This window comes from Callionymus lyra, chromosome 5, assembly GCF_982586985.1.
Source record: "Callionymus lyra chromosome 5, fCalLyr1.hap1.1, whole genome shotgun sequence".
Lineage (NCBI taxonomy): Eukaryota > Metazoa > Chordata > Actinopteri > Syngnathiformes > Callionymidae > Callionymus > Callionymus lyra.
In genome coordinates, this window is record NC_141822.1 from 28,280,777 (window position 1) to 28,296,434 (window position 15,658).

The 15,658-nt window shown below is 37.1% G+C and overlaps 1 protein-coding gene across 2 annotated transcripts in view; it reads left to right on the forward strand.

Moving 5' to 3' along the window:
- LOC148080129 (lysine-specific demethylase 6A-like) overlaps positions 1-15,658 on the forward strand; it is a 30,129-nt gene that overhangs the window by 4,435 nt on the left and 10,036 nt on the right. Inside the window, exons 3-17 of one of the 2 annotated variants that reach the window (XM_087791698.1) lie at positions 3,112-3,220; positions 4,448-4,497; positions 4,744-4,802; positions 5,196-5,316; positions 7,454-7,508; positions 8,104-8,138; positions 9,358-9,451; positions 9,536-9,662; positions 10,477-10,575; positions 10,651-10,870; positions 12,002-12,139; positions 13,589-13,720; positions 13,791-13,862; positions 15,078-15,185; positions 15,273-15,650. In XM_087791698.1, coding sequence (XP_087647824.1) covers positions 3,112-3,220; positions 4,448-4,497; positions 4,744-4,802; positions 5,196-5,316; positions 7,454-7,508; positions 8,104-8,138; positions 9,358-9,451; positions 9,536-9,662; positions 10,477-10,575; positions 10,651-10,870; positions 12,002-12,139; positions 13,589-13,720; positions 13,791-13,862; positions 15,078-15,185; positions 15,273-15,650 — 1,797 coding nt within the window. The remainder of the gene's footprint in view (positions 1-3,111; positions 3,221-4,447; positions 4,498-4,743; positions 4,803-5,195; positions 5,317-7,453; positions 7,509-8,103; positions 8,139-9,357; positions 9,452-9,535; positions 9,663-10,476; positions 10,576-10,650; positions 10,871-12,001; positions 12,140-13,588; positions 13,721-13,790; positions 13,863-15,077; positions 15,186-15,272; positions 15,651-15,658) is intronic. The other variant, XM_087791699.1, reaches the window with a different exon arrangement.

The window sequence follows — 15,658 nt, forward strand, 5'->3', positions numbered from 1 at the left end:
ACTGGATGAAAAAGGTAGATTGACTGAACAGTGTTTGCACTTTTCTCTGCACTTACGTTTTTGTGATTTATTATTGACTTATAAAATAAATGTTTACACCAAACCTTTTAAGTATTTGCAGTGAATATATTATGTCTTTTTACAATTGCAATTAAAGTAACTTAACAAGCCTCCATTTATTTCACTGTATGGTTAATTTGCCTTTATCTTAAAAATGGCTTTAACCTTAGTTTAACAATCACAAAGAAATACATTTTAATCTAAGGTGAATTATTTATTGTATTTTAAGAGAAAAAATGCACAAAAGAGATAAAATTGATAAAATAATTAATATAAAATTGATAATATAATCACATATTTAATCGCAATATTTAGGGAATAATTGCAATTGGATTACTTTCAATAATCGTTCAGCCCTAGCATTAGTTTTAGTTCTCAAATTGTATATGTATGATTGTATACATTGCTTTAATTTTTGTTCAATCAGTAACATAAAAATACATGTTTTTTTTTCCTAAAGGATAAGCAATTATTTTTTTATTGTGGTGATACCTCTATTAGTAAGTTGTGTGAAAGAAGTTGTAGTAACACAAGGAAGATGGGGGTGGAAAGACCAGTGGAGGTATCGGGTAATTTGAACTTTGCTGCAGAGGAGGATCTGTGAACACTGAAATCAAAAGAATGAGAGAATAAAGAGTTACAGAAATTGCAGAACAAATCTTTGAAATTCTGAAATATTGTAGAAAACTGAAAAAAAGTGTTTCTACCACTGCTGATGTAGACAAATATCTCTCTCCGCGAAATAAATTAAGTTGAAACAAACAACCTGGTGGTTGTGTTTTTCAGTGTTTCCGTACAGTGACTTAGATTTTACAGTTACATTATACTATATAACATCTTCCATTTTGTTCTGCACCAAATTAAGATTCTAGCATTGATATAATTCCCGATTGTACGTCATGGATGATGTGCACAAGCGTCAGTCTTTTGCCCTGGAGTCTTGGAGCTTGCCTAGAGACACATCATGCCCCAGCTCTGATTCACTCGTGTTTGTGGGTGTAGTGCTTCTTTCCATCATGGATGGTCTGTGAAACTGTGACCTTTCAGGACAGTTCTTCTGAATCAACGTCACAAGCCACTACCTGCTTCGAGAAAAAAACCTCTACATTTTCATTCATTCATTCTCTGTGCTGCTTGTTGCCTTATGGGGGTCACGGGTTGGGCTTCATTAACACATTTCAATCTATTCTTGGTCTAATCACAATATTTAAACTTGTATGCACTCATTTTTGAATAAACCATATTTAGGAGACTTCGAAAAAAGCAGAATCAATAAGAAATGAAATTGCGTCATCATGGGGTGGGATTAACGACGCACGTCACATCATGGCGGACGTCTATGGAGTGATATTACTGCCACCGTTTTGAGCGAGTGTGTCTTGGTTGTGGTACACGCAAAACCTTTTTTCTTCATACATGCGCTGTCTTACACACGCTCAACTTCTCTGCTGCTCGCTCAACATTTGTCTGCTCACAACACCAGTCTCACGCGCTGACAATGGAGTTGTCAGAAGGCTTAATAAAGTTTGACTTTATTTAAATGTTTTGTTGACATTCCCTTTAGCACAGCTTTATCTAGTGGATGCATAACACAACCCCAGTCAAATTTTTGACAACCTTGTCAAATTTTTGACTGGGGTTGTGCCCTATTTATGAAAACGGTTCTAAAATAGGCCATTCATTGAAAGTGCGCCTTATAATCCCGTGCGGAAAATACGGTACTCATAAATTGATGAGAACATGGCAGCCGACCGTTGTGTTAATTTAAATAGATCTTGGACCTCTATTGTACTCATCAGTGTGTTTCTGTTTGTACAAAACCCTCTTAATTGAAATACTTACATTAGAAATCGTGTTTAGGCCCCACCAACTGAAAAAGCATAGTTTTTCTGGAGAGTAAATTTTGTTTATTCCAACCACACCCACTCGGCTGTGATTGGTCAAACATCGAGGTTTGTCACCGCAAGTCATCCAACCTGGAAGTCGCTTCTACCAAGGGACTCGTTGTTTGATTGTAACTGTCTGGTGGAGGAGTGAAGCCTGTTATTACATAAGGACATGAGTTGCTCTTTAATGTCCAAGGAACAGTTATGGTGCATTCAATACTTTAAGGACAAATGAAGGTGAAGGGAAAAACATTTTTTTTTTTTTTTACATTAAGACCAACTTAATGAAAAGAAAACATGTTTTTTTTGCTGGAATGAAAACAATATACTCTTTTTTTTTTTTCTTTTTTTTTTTTGTTAACCATTATAATATAATAACTCTATTGTTAAAACTGTTTGCCAGTTTTTTACCTAAAAAGTTATGATGGGTTAAATTAAAAGAGCAAACTCCTTCAAATGTTAATAATTTTCACTCTTTACACCAAGTGTTCTTTTATTGTGAAATTGCTCTGTTTTGGGTCATGAAAGCTTGATTGAGTGAGTCGAAACTAATGTATGCAATTGTTTCGTTGTTCCAGTAACTTTAAACCATCAACAAATACGATCACTGTAAAATCACTTCCCTTTTTCCAGAAAATCTTATTCCTGGTTAGGTATATCACAAATTGAATATAGAGCCAGAGTCAAAAAAACTGTATTTGACTTGGTTTAGGTTGTTTATTACTGGACCTAGCATCTCTGTAACCCACATTTTAATTTGTTTCTATAAAAAAAAGGCTGCTTTGTTGTCCTTACATTTTATAAACCTTAAAAAATGCTTCTTTGATTTCCAACAGAAATTGATTTATGATGCGTTGGCTTTTCGTCTATTGCTGTAGAGATACGATCCAATAAATCAGCATTATGTAAAATGTATAGAATTAGTTTGTCTTAACCAGTTAAAAAACAGAAGAAAAAAAACGGCAATGTTGTGGAACCTCTGTTGCGCAGTTGCCACATATATCATGTTCATTTGTTTACAAAACAAGATATCCATTTACTAGTCTTTTTCTCAAGAATGTCTCCCAAGTAGTATCTTATTCTTCTACCATAAATTACAAAACAAATCATTGATTGAAGCACATGCAGGCTTTAACCCACTGGTTTCTTGTTGTGTCCTTCTCAGGCTGTTCGCTGCTACGACTCTCTCATTCTCAAGGCGGAGGGCAAGGTGGAGCCGGAGGTATTCTGCCAGTTAGGTCATTTCAACCTCTTGTTGGAGGATTACCCAAAAGGTGAGTAAATTATTAGTTAAAATGCTATGATAGATTAATTCCTATAACATCTAGGTGAACTTAAACATGTAAATCGGTTGGTTGCCTTGAATACAAGGACAGTCAAAAAACAGTTTTAATCTAAAGCTATTATCTTTATAATGTGTAGGTGTATTTTACAAAACCTCTCTTCACATGAATAAGCACAATGTATTCCTCAAAATAAATGGCAATGGCAATTTGGATACCAACCAGTTAATGATTGTTAACAATTCTTACTTTAGGTAATAAACGGTAATTTGCTGAATGACTTGCCTCCTGCTTGAGTAACAACTCTTAGCACGTTCTGGAGGTTGCGCTTATTATAAAACATTGCTGTGCTTTGAATTTAACTGCCTACTGTAATTTTGTGATGATGTGAGGGCGTGTGTCTGTCACAGACGGCGTGCCCGAGTGCTCTGGGTTGTTTTCTGGTAATTAACGGTTCAGACAAGTGTGTCTAGCAAATGGATATCATGGTGACACGTGTCCTACTTCTACAACCCAGCTGTGATTCTTTCTGCGTTTTCTAAAACCTTGGGAGGAGTGAATAAAGTTTTACCTTACCTTACCTTACCTTACATTGAACTGTTGCATCAGCTGTGTATAAAATGTTCAAAGTATAGGGAGCAATGAGGACACGATGACATGGATTATTTTTTGAGAATAAAACTTTGCACTTGTATGTGATATTTAATAGTTATCGACAATTATATTCTGATTTTTATTATTTAAATGAAGCAGACGATTTGGTCATGTATCGTTTAACCTGACTTTATTTCTGGAGGATGATGTTCAAATGAATTCAAAAAGTGAATTGTTAAAATATTGACATCAAATGGTTGAAAATTAAATCAACTTTCCTGTACATAAATTGGTTGCATATAATGATGACATTTTTTAAATAATTAATATATTTCCAATTTTGTAATTTGAGAATCGCGATTTAGTTTTGGCGTGCTAGAAAGCATACAAAAAAGTTTCACCAAATTTTAATTATTAATTTCCTAAATTATACAAGCTTAAGTTGTTATAAACCCATTATTTGTGTTACACAGTACCAGTTAAAACAATCACGTGTTTCCTGGGTATATATCTATATCAATGTGGATTTACTTCATTCTTGTCATTCTTGCAGAAAAAATGTTGATTTATTATTATATTATATCTTTGGTAGATGTTGACCGATTCATTGTGCTCCGTTTTCAGCATTATCAGCATACCAGAGGTACTACAGTTTACAGTCGGACTACTGGAAGGTAAGATTTGCATTCACTTAAATTAATGAATCAATAAATCTTACTGGATAATCAACATGAGTGCATTTCAGAGCAGACTGATTTACAGTTAAAATATTGTTGTCGGTAAAGTATTATCGGTTGCCTGAAATAAAATGATATATAACAGTTAGCCATCAAGTTAACCCACATGTTTGAAACCTCTTTTTCTTCAATTTATCATTAATATTTATAAAAAATGTTCTATTTTTTCTTCTATCCTTTTAGAATGCTGCCTTTCTGTACGGCCTGGGAATGGTTTACTTCCACTATAATGCCTTTCAGTGGTGAGTAATGGCTCCTTATTCTTGCTGCAGTACAACTGCATTGTTATTTTTTCAGTGGACCTGGGGGATAACCTGTGACAAATTTAGTAATGCTGATTAAGCGTTTTTGAGGATCCCACCTGTGGCTCATTTTTACATGCTGGATTTGAGTGAAGCTTTTTTTGATGCAGTTTCTATGGTAACGACTCACTATTCTTATCTACTCTTCGATAGTCTTTATTTAGTTTGTAAAATTGGCAAACCGCCCACAAATATTATTTCAGTGTTTATTTTATTATTCACTTGGAGTAGTCATTTTACAGACTCAACAGATTTCTGGTGTTTGTTTGGAAAAAGAAGAAAATAACATTTGATTTCCTTTTTGAAACTTACCCACTTCAATTGTGGTTGCAGGGCGATTAAAGCATTCCAAGAGGTGTTGTACATAGACCCAGGGTTCTCTCGGGCCAAGGAAATCCACCTTCGTTTGGGTCTCATGTGTAAGGTCAACACAGACTATGAGTCAAGCTTGAAGGTAAGCCATGAATGTGATTGTCATGTCCGTCTGTCTGTCCGCAAAATCAAAATATTGATAGTTGAAGAATGGACACAGTTGTGGTAGTGTTCTGAAGTTGTCTTGTTTTTTTTATTGAGGAAATGCTGCTTGCGTGCCAAGTATTAGAATGAGAAAAAAACATGGGATTGCTTGATGATATCGCCATGATTTGTCAACTTCTGTACACCATTAGTACACCATTGGTGCCATTGAAACTTAAGTCTGAACGCCGTCCTCATTTAGTAAATTGTTTCAATGACTTCAAGTATTGAGTCAAATAATCTTTTGCATAATCTTTAAAACTGGAAATAAATTATGCAAGTTATATCGCAAATGCGATTAATCGTTCAGCACACACGCAAACACCAAATAAAAGATTTTATAATCTTGTTGTGTTGAATAATTATATTTGCCAGATGATAGCAATGTGTCTTACACTGAAACAATAGCATGCACTTGTACCACATTTTAATCAAGTTTCAAACCATATAATCAAAATAACTACAGGTGACCTGCGTATGATTGTATGAGTAAAGTGTTTCACAAACCTTAATTCAAGATATAATTGTTGGGTTTTGTTACAGTCAGTTAACATGATGGTACGTTTAGTTTTTAATGTTGCAGTCAAAACCGCCACTTAAGTGCTCCTGCATAAGTGCCAACATCTCTGCAGCATATCAATTTAAAGCTTTTTTTTGTGGAACTGCATTTCATTGAGATGATGAAAATGATAATTTGCAACTGATGGAAATGGGCTCGGTAGCATGCCAGCTTAGACAAGTAAGTTTATGAGGGACAGCCAATATTCTCCTGCTGTGATTGAAAGACTCAAGTTGTAAACTTGTTTAGTCAACATGCAATGATTCTTGAATGTTCAATTATATTTTCAACTTATTGTACAAAAACACAGTGGGTCTCGTTCATTAAGCCTGAGCAGAACAAATGTGTGTGTAAATGTGAACAGTGGGAAAATCTTGGGATTTGTTATTCATCAATATTTTAGTAGCTCTGATCTGATCAACGGACAAACTTGGTGTGTTTGAATTCACGAAAATAATGTTTGTCACTTTTGGAAATGCACATTTAAATTCGTGTCGTACTTTGTAATGTAAGCAATACACAGATGTCCTTGAGAAACATGATTTAAAACATAACAAAAAATAAAATGCATTGGATTAAGCTAAATTGTTTGACACTATCGGATTTAAAATCCAGATTATTTTCATGGTTTCTCTGTTTCTACAAGAGTGTTTTTAAAGATGATAAGAATGAAACATTATAATATAGGCTAAAATAACATCTGTAACTGGCCTTAAGGTTTATATCCTGACGGAGAAGGTTTTCTCAATAATGCAAGTGACGTTCTTGTCAGCAGGTGATATTTTAGACTGTGAGAGCACTCCTCCTGTGACTACAGAGGCAAATGTTCAATTGTAACAATTTACAGAATAAAATATATAGTTTAAATCCAAAACTAACAGAAGAAAATAAAATGTATAGTTTAAATCCACAACTTGCAGAAGAAAATAAAATGTATATTTTAAATCCACAGCCAACAGAAGAAAAAAAAAAGTATAGTTTAAATCCACAACTTGCAGTAGAAAATAAAATGTATATTTTAAATCCACAGCCAACAGAAGAAAATAAATTGTATATTTTAAATCCACAACTAAGTGAAGAAAATAAATTGTATATTTTAAAGCCACAACTAACAGAAGAAAATAAGATGTATAGTTTAAAGCCACAGCTACCAGAAGAAAATAAAATATACATTTTAAATCCACAGCTAACAGAAGAAAATAAAATGTATAGTTTAAATCCACAACTAACAGAAGAAAACGGAGTACTTCTGTGAAGTAGTTGGATTGTTGTATTTAGTTTGGGAGCCTCACAACTCACCAGTATCGGTGTATCCCTCGCCACAAGAACTCTTCAGCACTCAGACAGCAAAAGTTCTTAAGTGGATTAAATAGGATACAAGTTTTAATGCTGTGACATCAGTAAAATATAAAATACAAACTGACTGGAGTCAATATAGACGTGTACTGACATAGTTGCATTAGACATATCAGTCTTTTAAGTCCACAGTGCATTTATTTTTGCAATTATCTTGCAGCATTTTCAGCTGGCTTTGATTGACTCCAATCCCTGCACTTTGTCCAAAGCTGAAAGTAAGTTCTATTTTTTTTTCTCTCACTCATGTGAAGTGCATAATTATAAAAAAACAATTGCCTTTCGTTTTTAAACGCACTTATTTGTGGTTATCATTGAGTAACTTAATTTGCTGCCTCTGGGCACGCTGGTCTTTTTTATTGTTTGTCTGCATCACCTGCTATAAAAAGTCAGATTTGGTCAGCAAAGAATGCACGATTGTTTGATGCACCACGACCATCTCCACTCCCCCGCCTAGTACCTGTTACCTTGGAGACAGTGAGAGGATGAGTAATAATGGATATTTGCCTCAGTGTGTCCCCACTCATTCCTCCTCTCACCAATACACTCTGCAAGGGCAGCCCTTGTCTTTCTTCTCTCGCTCTCTTTTTGCTCCCCCTCCCTTCATCTGCCAAGAGTCACTCAGGCAGCTTAGATCAGACACTGCAGCGCTCCAGACAGAGGAAGGTACTCCAATCCTGCTGCTACTTATCTGCCGTAGAACCTGTAATGCATGCATCTCGCTCGGGGTTGTGGATCTTATCAATGTTGTGACCAGATCTCGTTTTTGTGTAGCTGGAAAATAATCTGACTTTCTCTTCTTTCTCTTCACAGTTCAGTTTCACATTGCTCATTTGTATGAGATTCAGGTAAGTGCTAGTACTGATGACCTTTAATGGATTTGTTGTTTGTGTCAAGTGCTGCATGCTTCTAGCAATTCTGCCAGTCATACATCAGTTTTTATTGCATGCCTCTGAATAAGGGAAAGACCTTTTTTAATTCATTTTGTACAAAACACATTTGAGTAGAGTGGGTGGCTCACAGGAGGAGATGAATCCCCACACCCCATAGAATAGGTTGCCACGGAAACAGCCTCCCTCTCTTTTGTATGCTTGTGATCTCCCTGCTTTTTGTCAGATTTGTTATTGAGGTACAGTAGCTCAGCCTGTTTTTTTATTCGGCTTGTTGGAATCCCCTGAACGCAGCTGTTGGGATACTTTGTAGTTTTTGACTGAAGGTATAAAATGGAAATTGAATAAAAGATGCATCTTTGAGAATACAGTGAGTAACAATTGGCTTAATGAATAAAATAAAATCGCAGTTTTGCTTCAAAGCTACAGAATTGTTGCAAATGATTATAATTGATATTGTGAGTAAGCTGAACTGCACATTTGATTAATTTAACAAATGCTCCATGAAATTAAAATAATTAATTGATTATTTTTGCCGACTTCTATATCTGTCTGTTTTCTCAAATACACCATTCTTATGTAAAATTATTAGTTATTTCCACAAACTGAAATCAACTCGAAAAAATTAATCATTTCTTTTAATGAATAATATTATTTAAGTTACTTGTGACCCTGGTCTAGAAAAGCGCTCTAAATATAAATGACTTATTTACTTTATGCATTGTTTAATCTCTAAAGTTAATGTGTCTTCCAATTTAATTTAAAGTCATATTAAATGGCTTATTTGGTAACAACAATAATATTAATTTTTGTTGTGCTGCTACTCTGGTCAGCCTTTCTTCGTGACGCTGGAAGATTTCTCTTGTTTGTCGATGCTTTTATTTGCAGTGACTTTGAAGTCAACTTCTATTGACTTGTAGTCTACTAAGTTAACTCAGGAATAATATATTTTTTGTTATACAAATCAAACATTCAATCCAATTCCTAATATTTTCATATTTTTTTTCTTAAAACATTGTTCATTTACTTAAATATGCAGCAGGAATTCTAAGTGAAATCCAGGGTTTCTTAGCTGCACAGAAATTCCCCAAATGTTACTTATTAAAGTGCTCTTAGGAAGTTTTTTTGTTTGTTTTTGACTTGGATCGTAATTGGTTTTCTTTTATTCATGATACAGAAGAGATACCGAGCTGCCAAGGAGGCGTATGAGAGTCTATTACAGGCCGAAGACCTTCCTGCGCAGGTGAAGGCCACAACCCTGCAGCAGCTCGGTGAGTTTTTCCGCTGCTAGATGAGGTCGTGTGTGTGTGTGTGGCACTGCTGAGAACATGACCTGACCTTGCGTCGTGTTGCAGGCTGGATGCATCACACAGTGGAGCAGCTGGGAGAAAGAGCCGGCAGGGACAGCTATGCCATCCAGTGTTTGCAGAAGTCTCTGGAGGCTGATCCCAACTCTGGACAGTCCTGGTACTACCTCGGCAGGTATGATCGCAGCTGATCCTATCGTACATTGTTTGGGGACAGTTTCCACTATTTTAAAATTGTGGCTCTCATTTTTATTGCCTTTTATATTGTATTTTCTTTGATAAAATATTTTCGATTGGTGAAAGTAGGGGTCTGTGAAAAATAATTGATTTATGTAATCGTCTACATTCGAGATTGAATTAACAAACTAGAATTAAAAAAAAGAATATACACCCCTCTCAATTTTTATCATGCATTTTTTTTATATAAATCTATATAAACCATGAGCGCAAGGGCCACCTCCAGCTGACCAACCTACTCAGCACTTATGTGGTGTCATTTTCCCTGTTAAATGTTTTGTCTAATATATAAAAATTAAACCTGTTTTTGAAGATATAGCATGCACTCACTCCCTGGCAAGCCCTGTGTGCTTTCTTGAACACAGTTGAGCCCCAACATGAACAGAACAAAGAGTCTGGTATGATTGTGGAAAAAACTTGAGTCCAAAGATGATGCTAACAGAACATCTCTCGGGCAGTGTATTACTAGTCATTACATTTGAAAATACTTGTTAGTTTATCAACACATTTTATATTTGTTTTTAACTATTGGAACCGGTTAGATCCTATATAAGTCCTCGTCGTTTAATGCATACTGAATGCGTTTTAAAGAAATTCTTTTCCTCATGAACACACTACACACTATATTCATTTTCGTAAGATATAAGTAATAATTTTGTGTTATAAATGAATGTTATTATATTCCCTCATGAATACTCTTCTCTGGCATCAGCAGTTTGTCAAAGTTGTTGTTTGTGCAATTGTTTATGCAGGTGCTACTCGAGTATCGGGAAAGTCCAAGACGCTTTCATCTCTTATCGGCAATCTATCGACAAATCAGAAGCTAGTGCTGACACTTGGTGCTCGATAGGGTAAGAAGCTCATCACAAGTCACCGACGCTCAAATCATTCAATTATTTCTAACTTGTGTTATCATTTCCACCCAGGGTGTTGTACCAGCAGCAAAACCAGCCCATGGATGCATTGCAAGCCTATATCTGTGCAGTGCAGCTAGACCATAGTCACGCAGCGGCCTGGATGGACCTGGGCACGCTGTACGAGTCTTGCAACCAACCGCACGACGCCATCAAGTGCTACATTAATGCCACGCGCAGCAAGGGCTGCACAAACACAACGGCACTCACACACCGCATCAAATGTCTGCAGGTGAGTGCTGGGAGAAGTTTGACGGTGAGGTTTTTCAACGCTAATCTTCTGAATTAATGAATTGCTAAACGAGAATAACCAGTTGTGTTCGTTAAGGATTTGAAACAGTTCGCTTCCCTCACTTCAAATTCTTCATTAATCCTTTCAATCAACCTTGAATTTGTTTTGTAATGCTATCAAGCACTACTAGAAGTAACGCTTGTCTGTGAGAATAATGGACAGTTTTTATGAGATCACTATAGTAAGTTAAACCGAGACAGCCGCCGTCTATTTTCTTTCTGAACACAACTGCCACTTTCCCCGTTTTCCTACCAAACTGCACGAGGGCCACTGCTGCAGGGCAACACAGGAGTTGGGCAGCACAATGTTTACAAACTAATTATCTCTGGTATTACTCTATACTAAACATTTTATTGAAATGATCATGATCTTGGTCACTTGTATTGCAGTCTTAAATTTAATTATCGTCCTTTGTCGCGTGTCCATTGTTTCTTTTGTTCCTTCTATAATGGTCTATATCTTAAATGTTGTGCTGCCCTTCTTTCTATTTTCTGGGTATTTCCACCTGGTGTTTTGTCAGGGTTATCTTGGGATTTGCAGGCCAGACATTTTAACTATACACGCACTAAAGTCCACCATGGATATCAGATTTGTATCCTAGAAAAAATGTTTTTGAACTGACGATATAAAGGGATGAGTTTTTATTATTTAGTTCAGCAAAAGGTGCTTTGCCTTTGAGGATACTTGTTTGACTTAAAGCTTCACGTCATTTGTTTTTATTTATAGTGCACAAATTTCCTAAATCCAATCTCATGTTCATGTGCATGGAGGGCATTTCCCCTGGTCCGCACACACTCATCACATTAAGACAAGTGGGCGGCTTGTTTTAATGGACTGTGCTTGACTGCCTGTGTTTAGGATTATTGTGGCTGAGTGTCATTTAGTTGTTGTGATGTGATGCGTCTTGGATATAGACCATACAACCACAAAGTCCACTTCATTTGTAATATAACCTGCCGTTTAACCATTGCTGATCACTTTTGTTTTGAGGTCATCACTTTTCTTTTTTAAATCAAAATCCTTGTGTTTTATTTTTTGTTTTTTTTTTCACGCCATTTTCCATTCCCCTAGGCTCAGTTGAGTAACCCCCAGCTCAGTAGCCTTCAGAGTAAAAGTAAAATGCTCCCCTTAATTGAGGAAGCATGGAGTCTACCAATCCCAGCCGAGCTAACCTCCAGGCAGGGAGGCCTGAGCGGTGCACCTCAGCAGGTGAGAGACCAGATAGAGCAACCCACACCTTCCCCCCCCCTCCCCCCCCCGACTAAGTACAGACACTCAAACATTTAATCCTAACTTACACACAGACATACCTACAGGTCAACGCATGTACAAAATGAGCAACACTTGACTGCTGCTTTCCTCAGGATATGGAACGGAAAAAGGCCCCTCAAATGAATCTGTTAGAAAAGCGATTGCAATAATGAAAAGTAAATAATTTATTCTAGTATAGGTAAATTACAGTTTAAGTGCATGTCTGCTCTTTGGCTTTTTTCTTGATTGAGAAGGGTTCCAAACAAGTGTTACTCATTTTGTGGTGTCAAACTCCTTCACCTTTCACACTTGGGGCTAATGAGTATGTGGTTACTTTTCTTTGTGGAGCTCATGTTTTTTGCACGTACTAAGAGTCTGGATACATCCACGCGGACATATTACATCCGTCTTGTTTATTTGTCATTTGAAAGTATTTCTAACATTGAATTAACTTAAGGTCACATTATAATATAAACTGCTATAATGAACTTCATCACTAACTCAAAATTTGGCACCTGATTGATTCCCGTTTGGCCTCAATGCAAATTATGTTTCAATTTCAACCTAGTGCATGAGTTTACCATGCAGTGTTTTGGGTGTGTAACTTGACACAAATCCGACTGTGCAGCAGTAAAGTGGATGTAGCCAGCTCCTTTAACCCTTTTCTTTTTTTTATTAAAAAAAAAAGAAAATGCATCTAGTATTTGGCTGCTCTCACATCGGCTTTGTTTTAAAAAATTAAAACATTAGTATGACAAAATGTATATCAATTCTAAAGTTAGTTCGAGGCTGTGAGTGTGCTCCAGTGTGAACGGTGAAGTTCTGCCATACAGGCTTCCTATTGGCTTTGTCTGTTTTCCTCCCCTCTCCTGTAGTTGACCTTAGTTGACCTGTCAATCTTCTATATCTCTGTAACGCCCTCTAGTGTCTGTCCATTATTTATCTTCACCTCAAGTAGTAGCAGTTGTAGTTTTAAACAAACTGTGATTGTTTGTGTGTTTGCCATGTTTAGTGCTAAATGAACACAATGACGCATCAGTTTTAAGTAGGTTTTGGGGGGATTAAATTCAGCATAGGTGTACGTCTAATGCCTTTTGTGAAGTCTCAAAGATTTGATGAAAGTATGTTCAAAACATTTAGCACTGGGACAAATATGACCAATGTTTTTTTTCCCCTGGTTTTTGTTTTCCATCCATTGCTCTATCTTTCTCTTACACTGCTTCTTATCATTATTCGTGATGGAATTACTTTTCTGCTGTGCATTATTTTTAATTTCTGTCTCACGCTGCCCTGTTTCTACCCGACCCCCCACTCTTTCTCTCCAATGATTATCCTTTCCGCCTATTTCTTGATCCCTATTTGCAACTCTTTGCCCCCTCCATCCTTCACCCTCGCCATTCTCCTCAGGCGTCCAAGCCCAACCACAATGCAGAGGGTGGCACTTCGGGTCAGACCTTGCCACCCCACGTGGCGTCACTGGGCCAGGCAGAAGACCAGTCTTGCCCCGCCAAAAGGAGGCGAGCTTCAGGTCCTGCTAAGGTAATCCCACTAGGGAACTTAGGCGGTTATTTGACTGCCTGTTTTTATACTTTGTTCTGTGTTTCTCCAGGGGGATTCTTGGGCCAATACTCCTGTCCCGCAGCCTGTGCCCACCTGGTACTTGTCTCCACAGAAATTACAGGTTTGCACCAGATTTTTAAAGTTCTTACCACTCATCCGTTTTTTGGTTTGGGTCAGTCGTCACCGAAAGAAGGTTCATTAATCGTAAGGATGGGTTGCATATGAATAAACGATAGTCTTTCTTGGTAATTCTAATTGCAGATGCTTAATAGAAGATATTTTGGACCATTAACCCCTTTTTTAAATTTTAAAGTGCTTATTTAACTTGTTAGTTGAAGCGGAACACATCATTATTGAGAGCTATGGTTATTTGTTTAATGGAGAAAGAAGCAGAATAGCATGAAAAGTAAATGGTCACAGTACCATGTGTAACATGAATAATTGGTTTGTTTTAAAAAAGGTTATTGTATTTTATCAAGTGTCCTCGATAAACTCTTCCCAAAAGCTGCAATTGTGTTTTGTGCTGACATGCTGTACACCTCAAGATAAGTGGAGTCGGCACTCTTGAGTACACGCTCTCCTCTCTTGTATCACAGGAGAGTTAAAGGAAGGAAGATGGCACTCAGATTTTCTTATTTTGTTATTATTGAAAGTGTGGCAAATTATTATTTTTTTTTTTCTAAAATTGTTTGAACATGTGTGAGTATTTTATTTCAAGTGATTCAAATATGCAATCATGTCCATCTCATCATGAGTCGCATAAGTGAAGCTCATTTTCATACTTTTCAAGTTGAACTGAGTCTGACATAACTCTCAGTGAGCAGTGGAACCTTTCAATGAAAGTTAAAAAAAAAATGTACCAGAAACCAATTGAGTTTTTATTTATCCTGTCACAATTATGACTTAATAATAATCAATAATGATTTTTAAGAAGATTTTCTTGCTGCGTTGCTGCCTAATTTTCAAGTCGGCTGTGATGCAAGTCCTTCGTTTCCTTCTTTATCATATTCTTTCTTCATCTATTCAGCTTGTCTTTAGTGATGACCTCTAAGGATGAATAAATGACTTACATTTGCAATGGAAGTCAATATGATGGCTCTCTAAACTTCAGCACTCATAACCCCCTCTATTTTCAAGTCGTTTTTTTTGTTGTTTATTTATAAACCAAATCTTATGGAATAATTATAACTCCAACCGTACTTTCCACACGTTTCTTCTGAGAATGGGCATAATACTGAGAAGTCTGGTCAACATTTGTTTCATAGTTTTAACAGAACGGTAGTTATCATTTTTCACTCCAGAATCTGTCACATAAACTCTGTTTTTCTGGGTTAAGCTGCTGGAACAGTTGAGGGGTAACCGGGCCAGTTTGAAGCCTCCACAACTCCAGATGTTAGAGCAGCTGGAGGCCCAGCTCGCTATGATGCAGCAGCACCAGCAGCAGGTTAGTCTTACAACTCGGATGCACAACATTAAACGATTGGCTCATCTAGTTTGGTAAATTATGCATGACTTTTTTTCTCATTTTCAGATGCGTCAGAATCCACCTGGAGCTCAGATGCGACCTTCTCTTCCCAACGGTCCTACCACCAACTCCCTTCCTTCACCTAATCCTAGCCTTAACCCCATAAGGCCCTTTCTTGGACCTCACAGGCTTCCCTGTCCATCTCAAACTCTGTCTAATGGCCCAGTGGGCCCTGGGACACACGGACACTCAGAGACACACCATGTGGGTGAGAGTAACAGTAGTAATAATCAGCCAGGGTCCACAGCCACAGGGCCCAACAGTGATGTGCCTTACCTGCAACCCGCTGGCAGCGGCGATGCAGCACTGCTACCTCACACATGCACAAGCTCGCAAACACAGGATGCCATGCCACGCCAGGCCCTGGACCAAAACTCCTCTCAGGTAAGGAT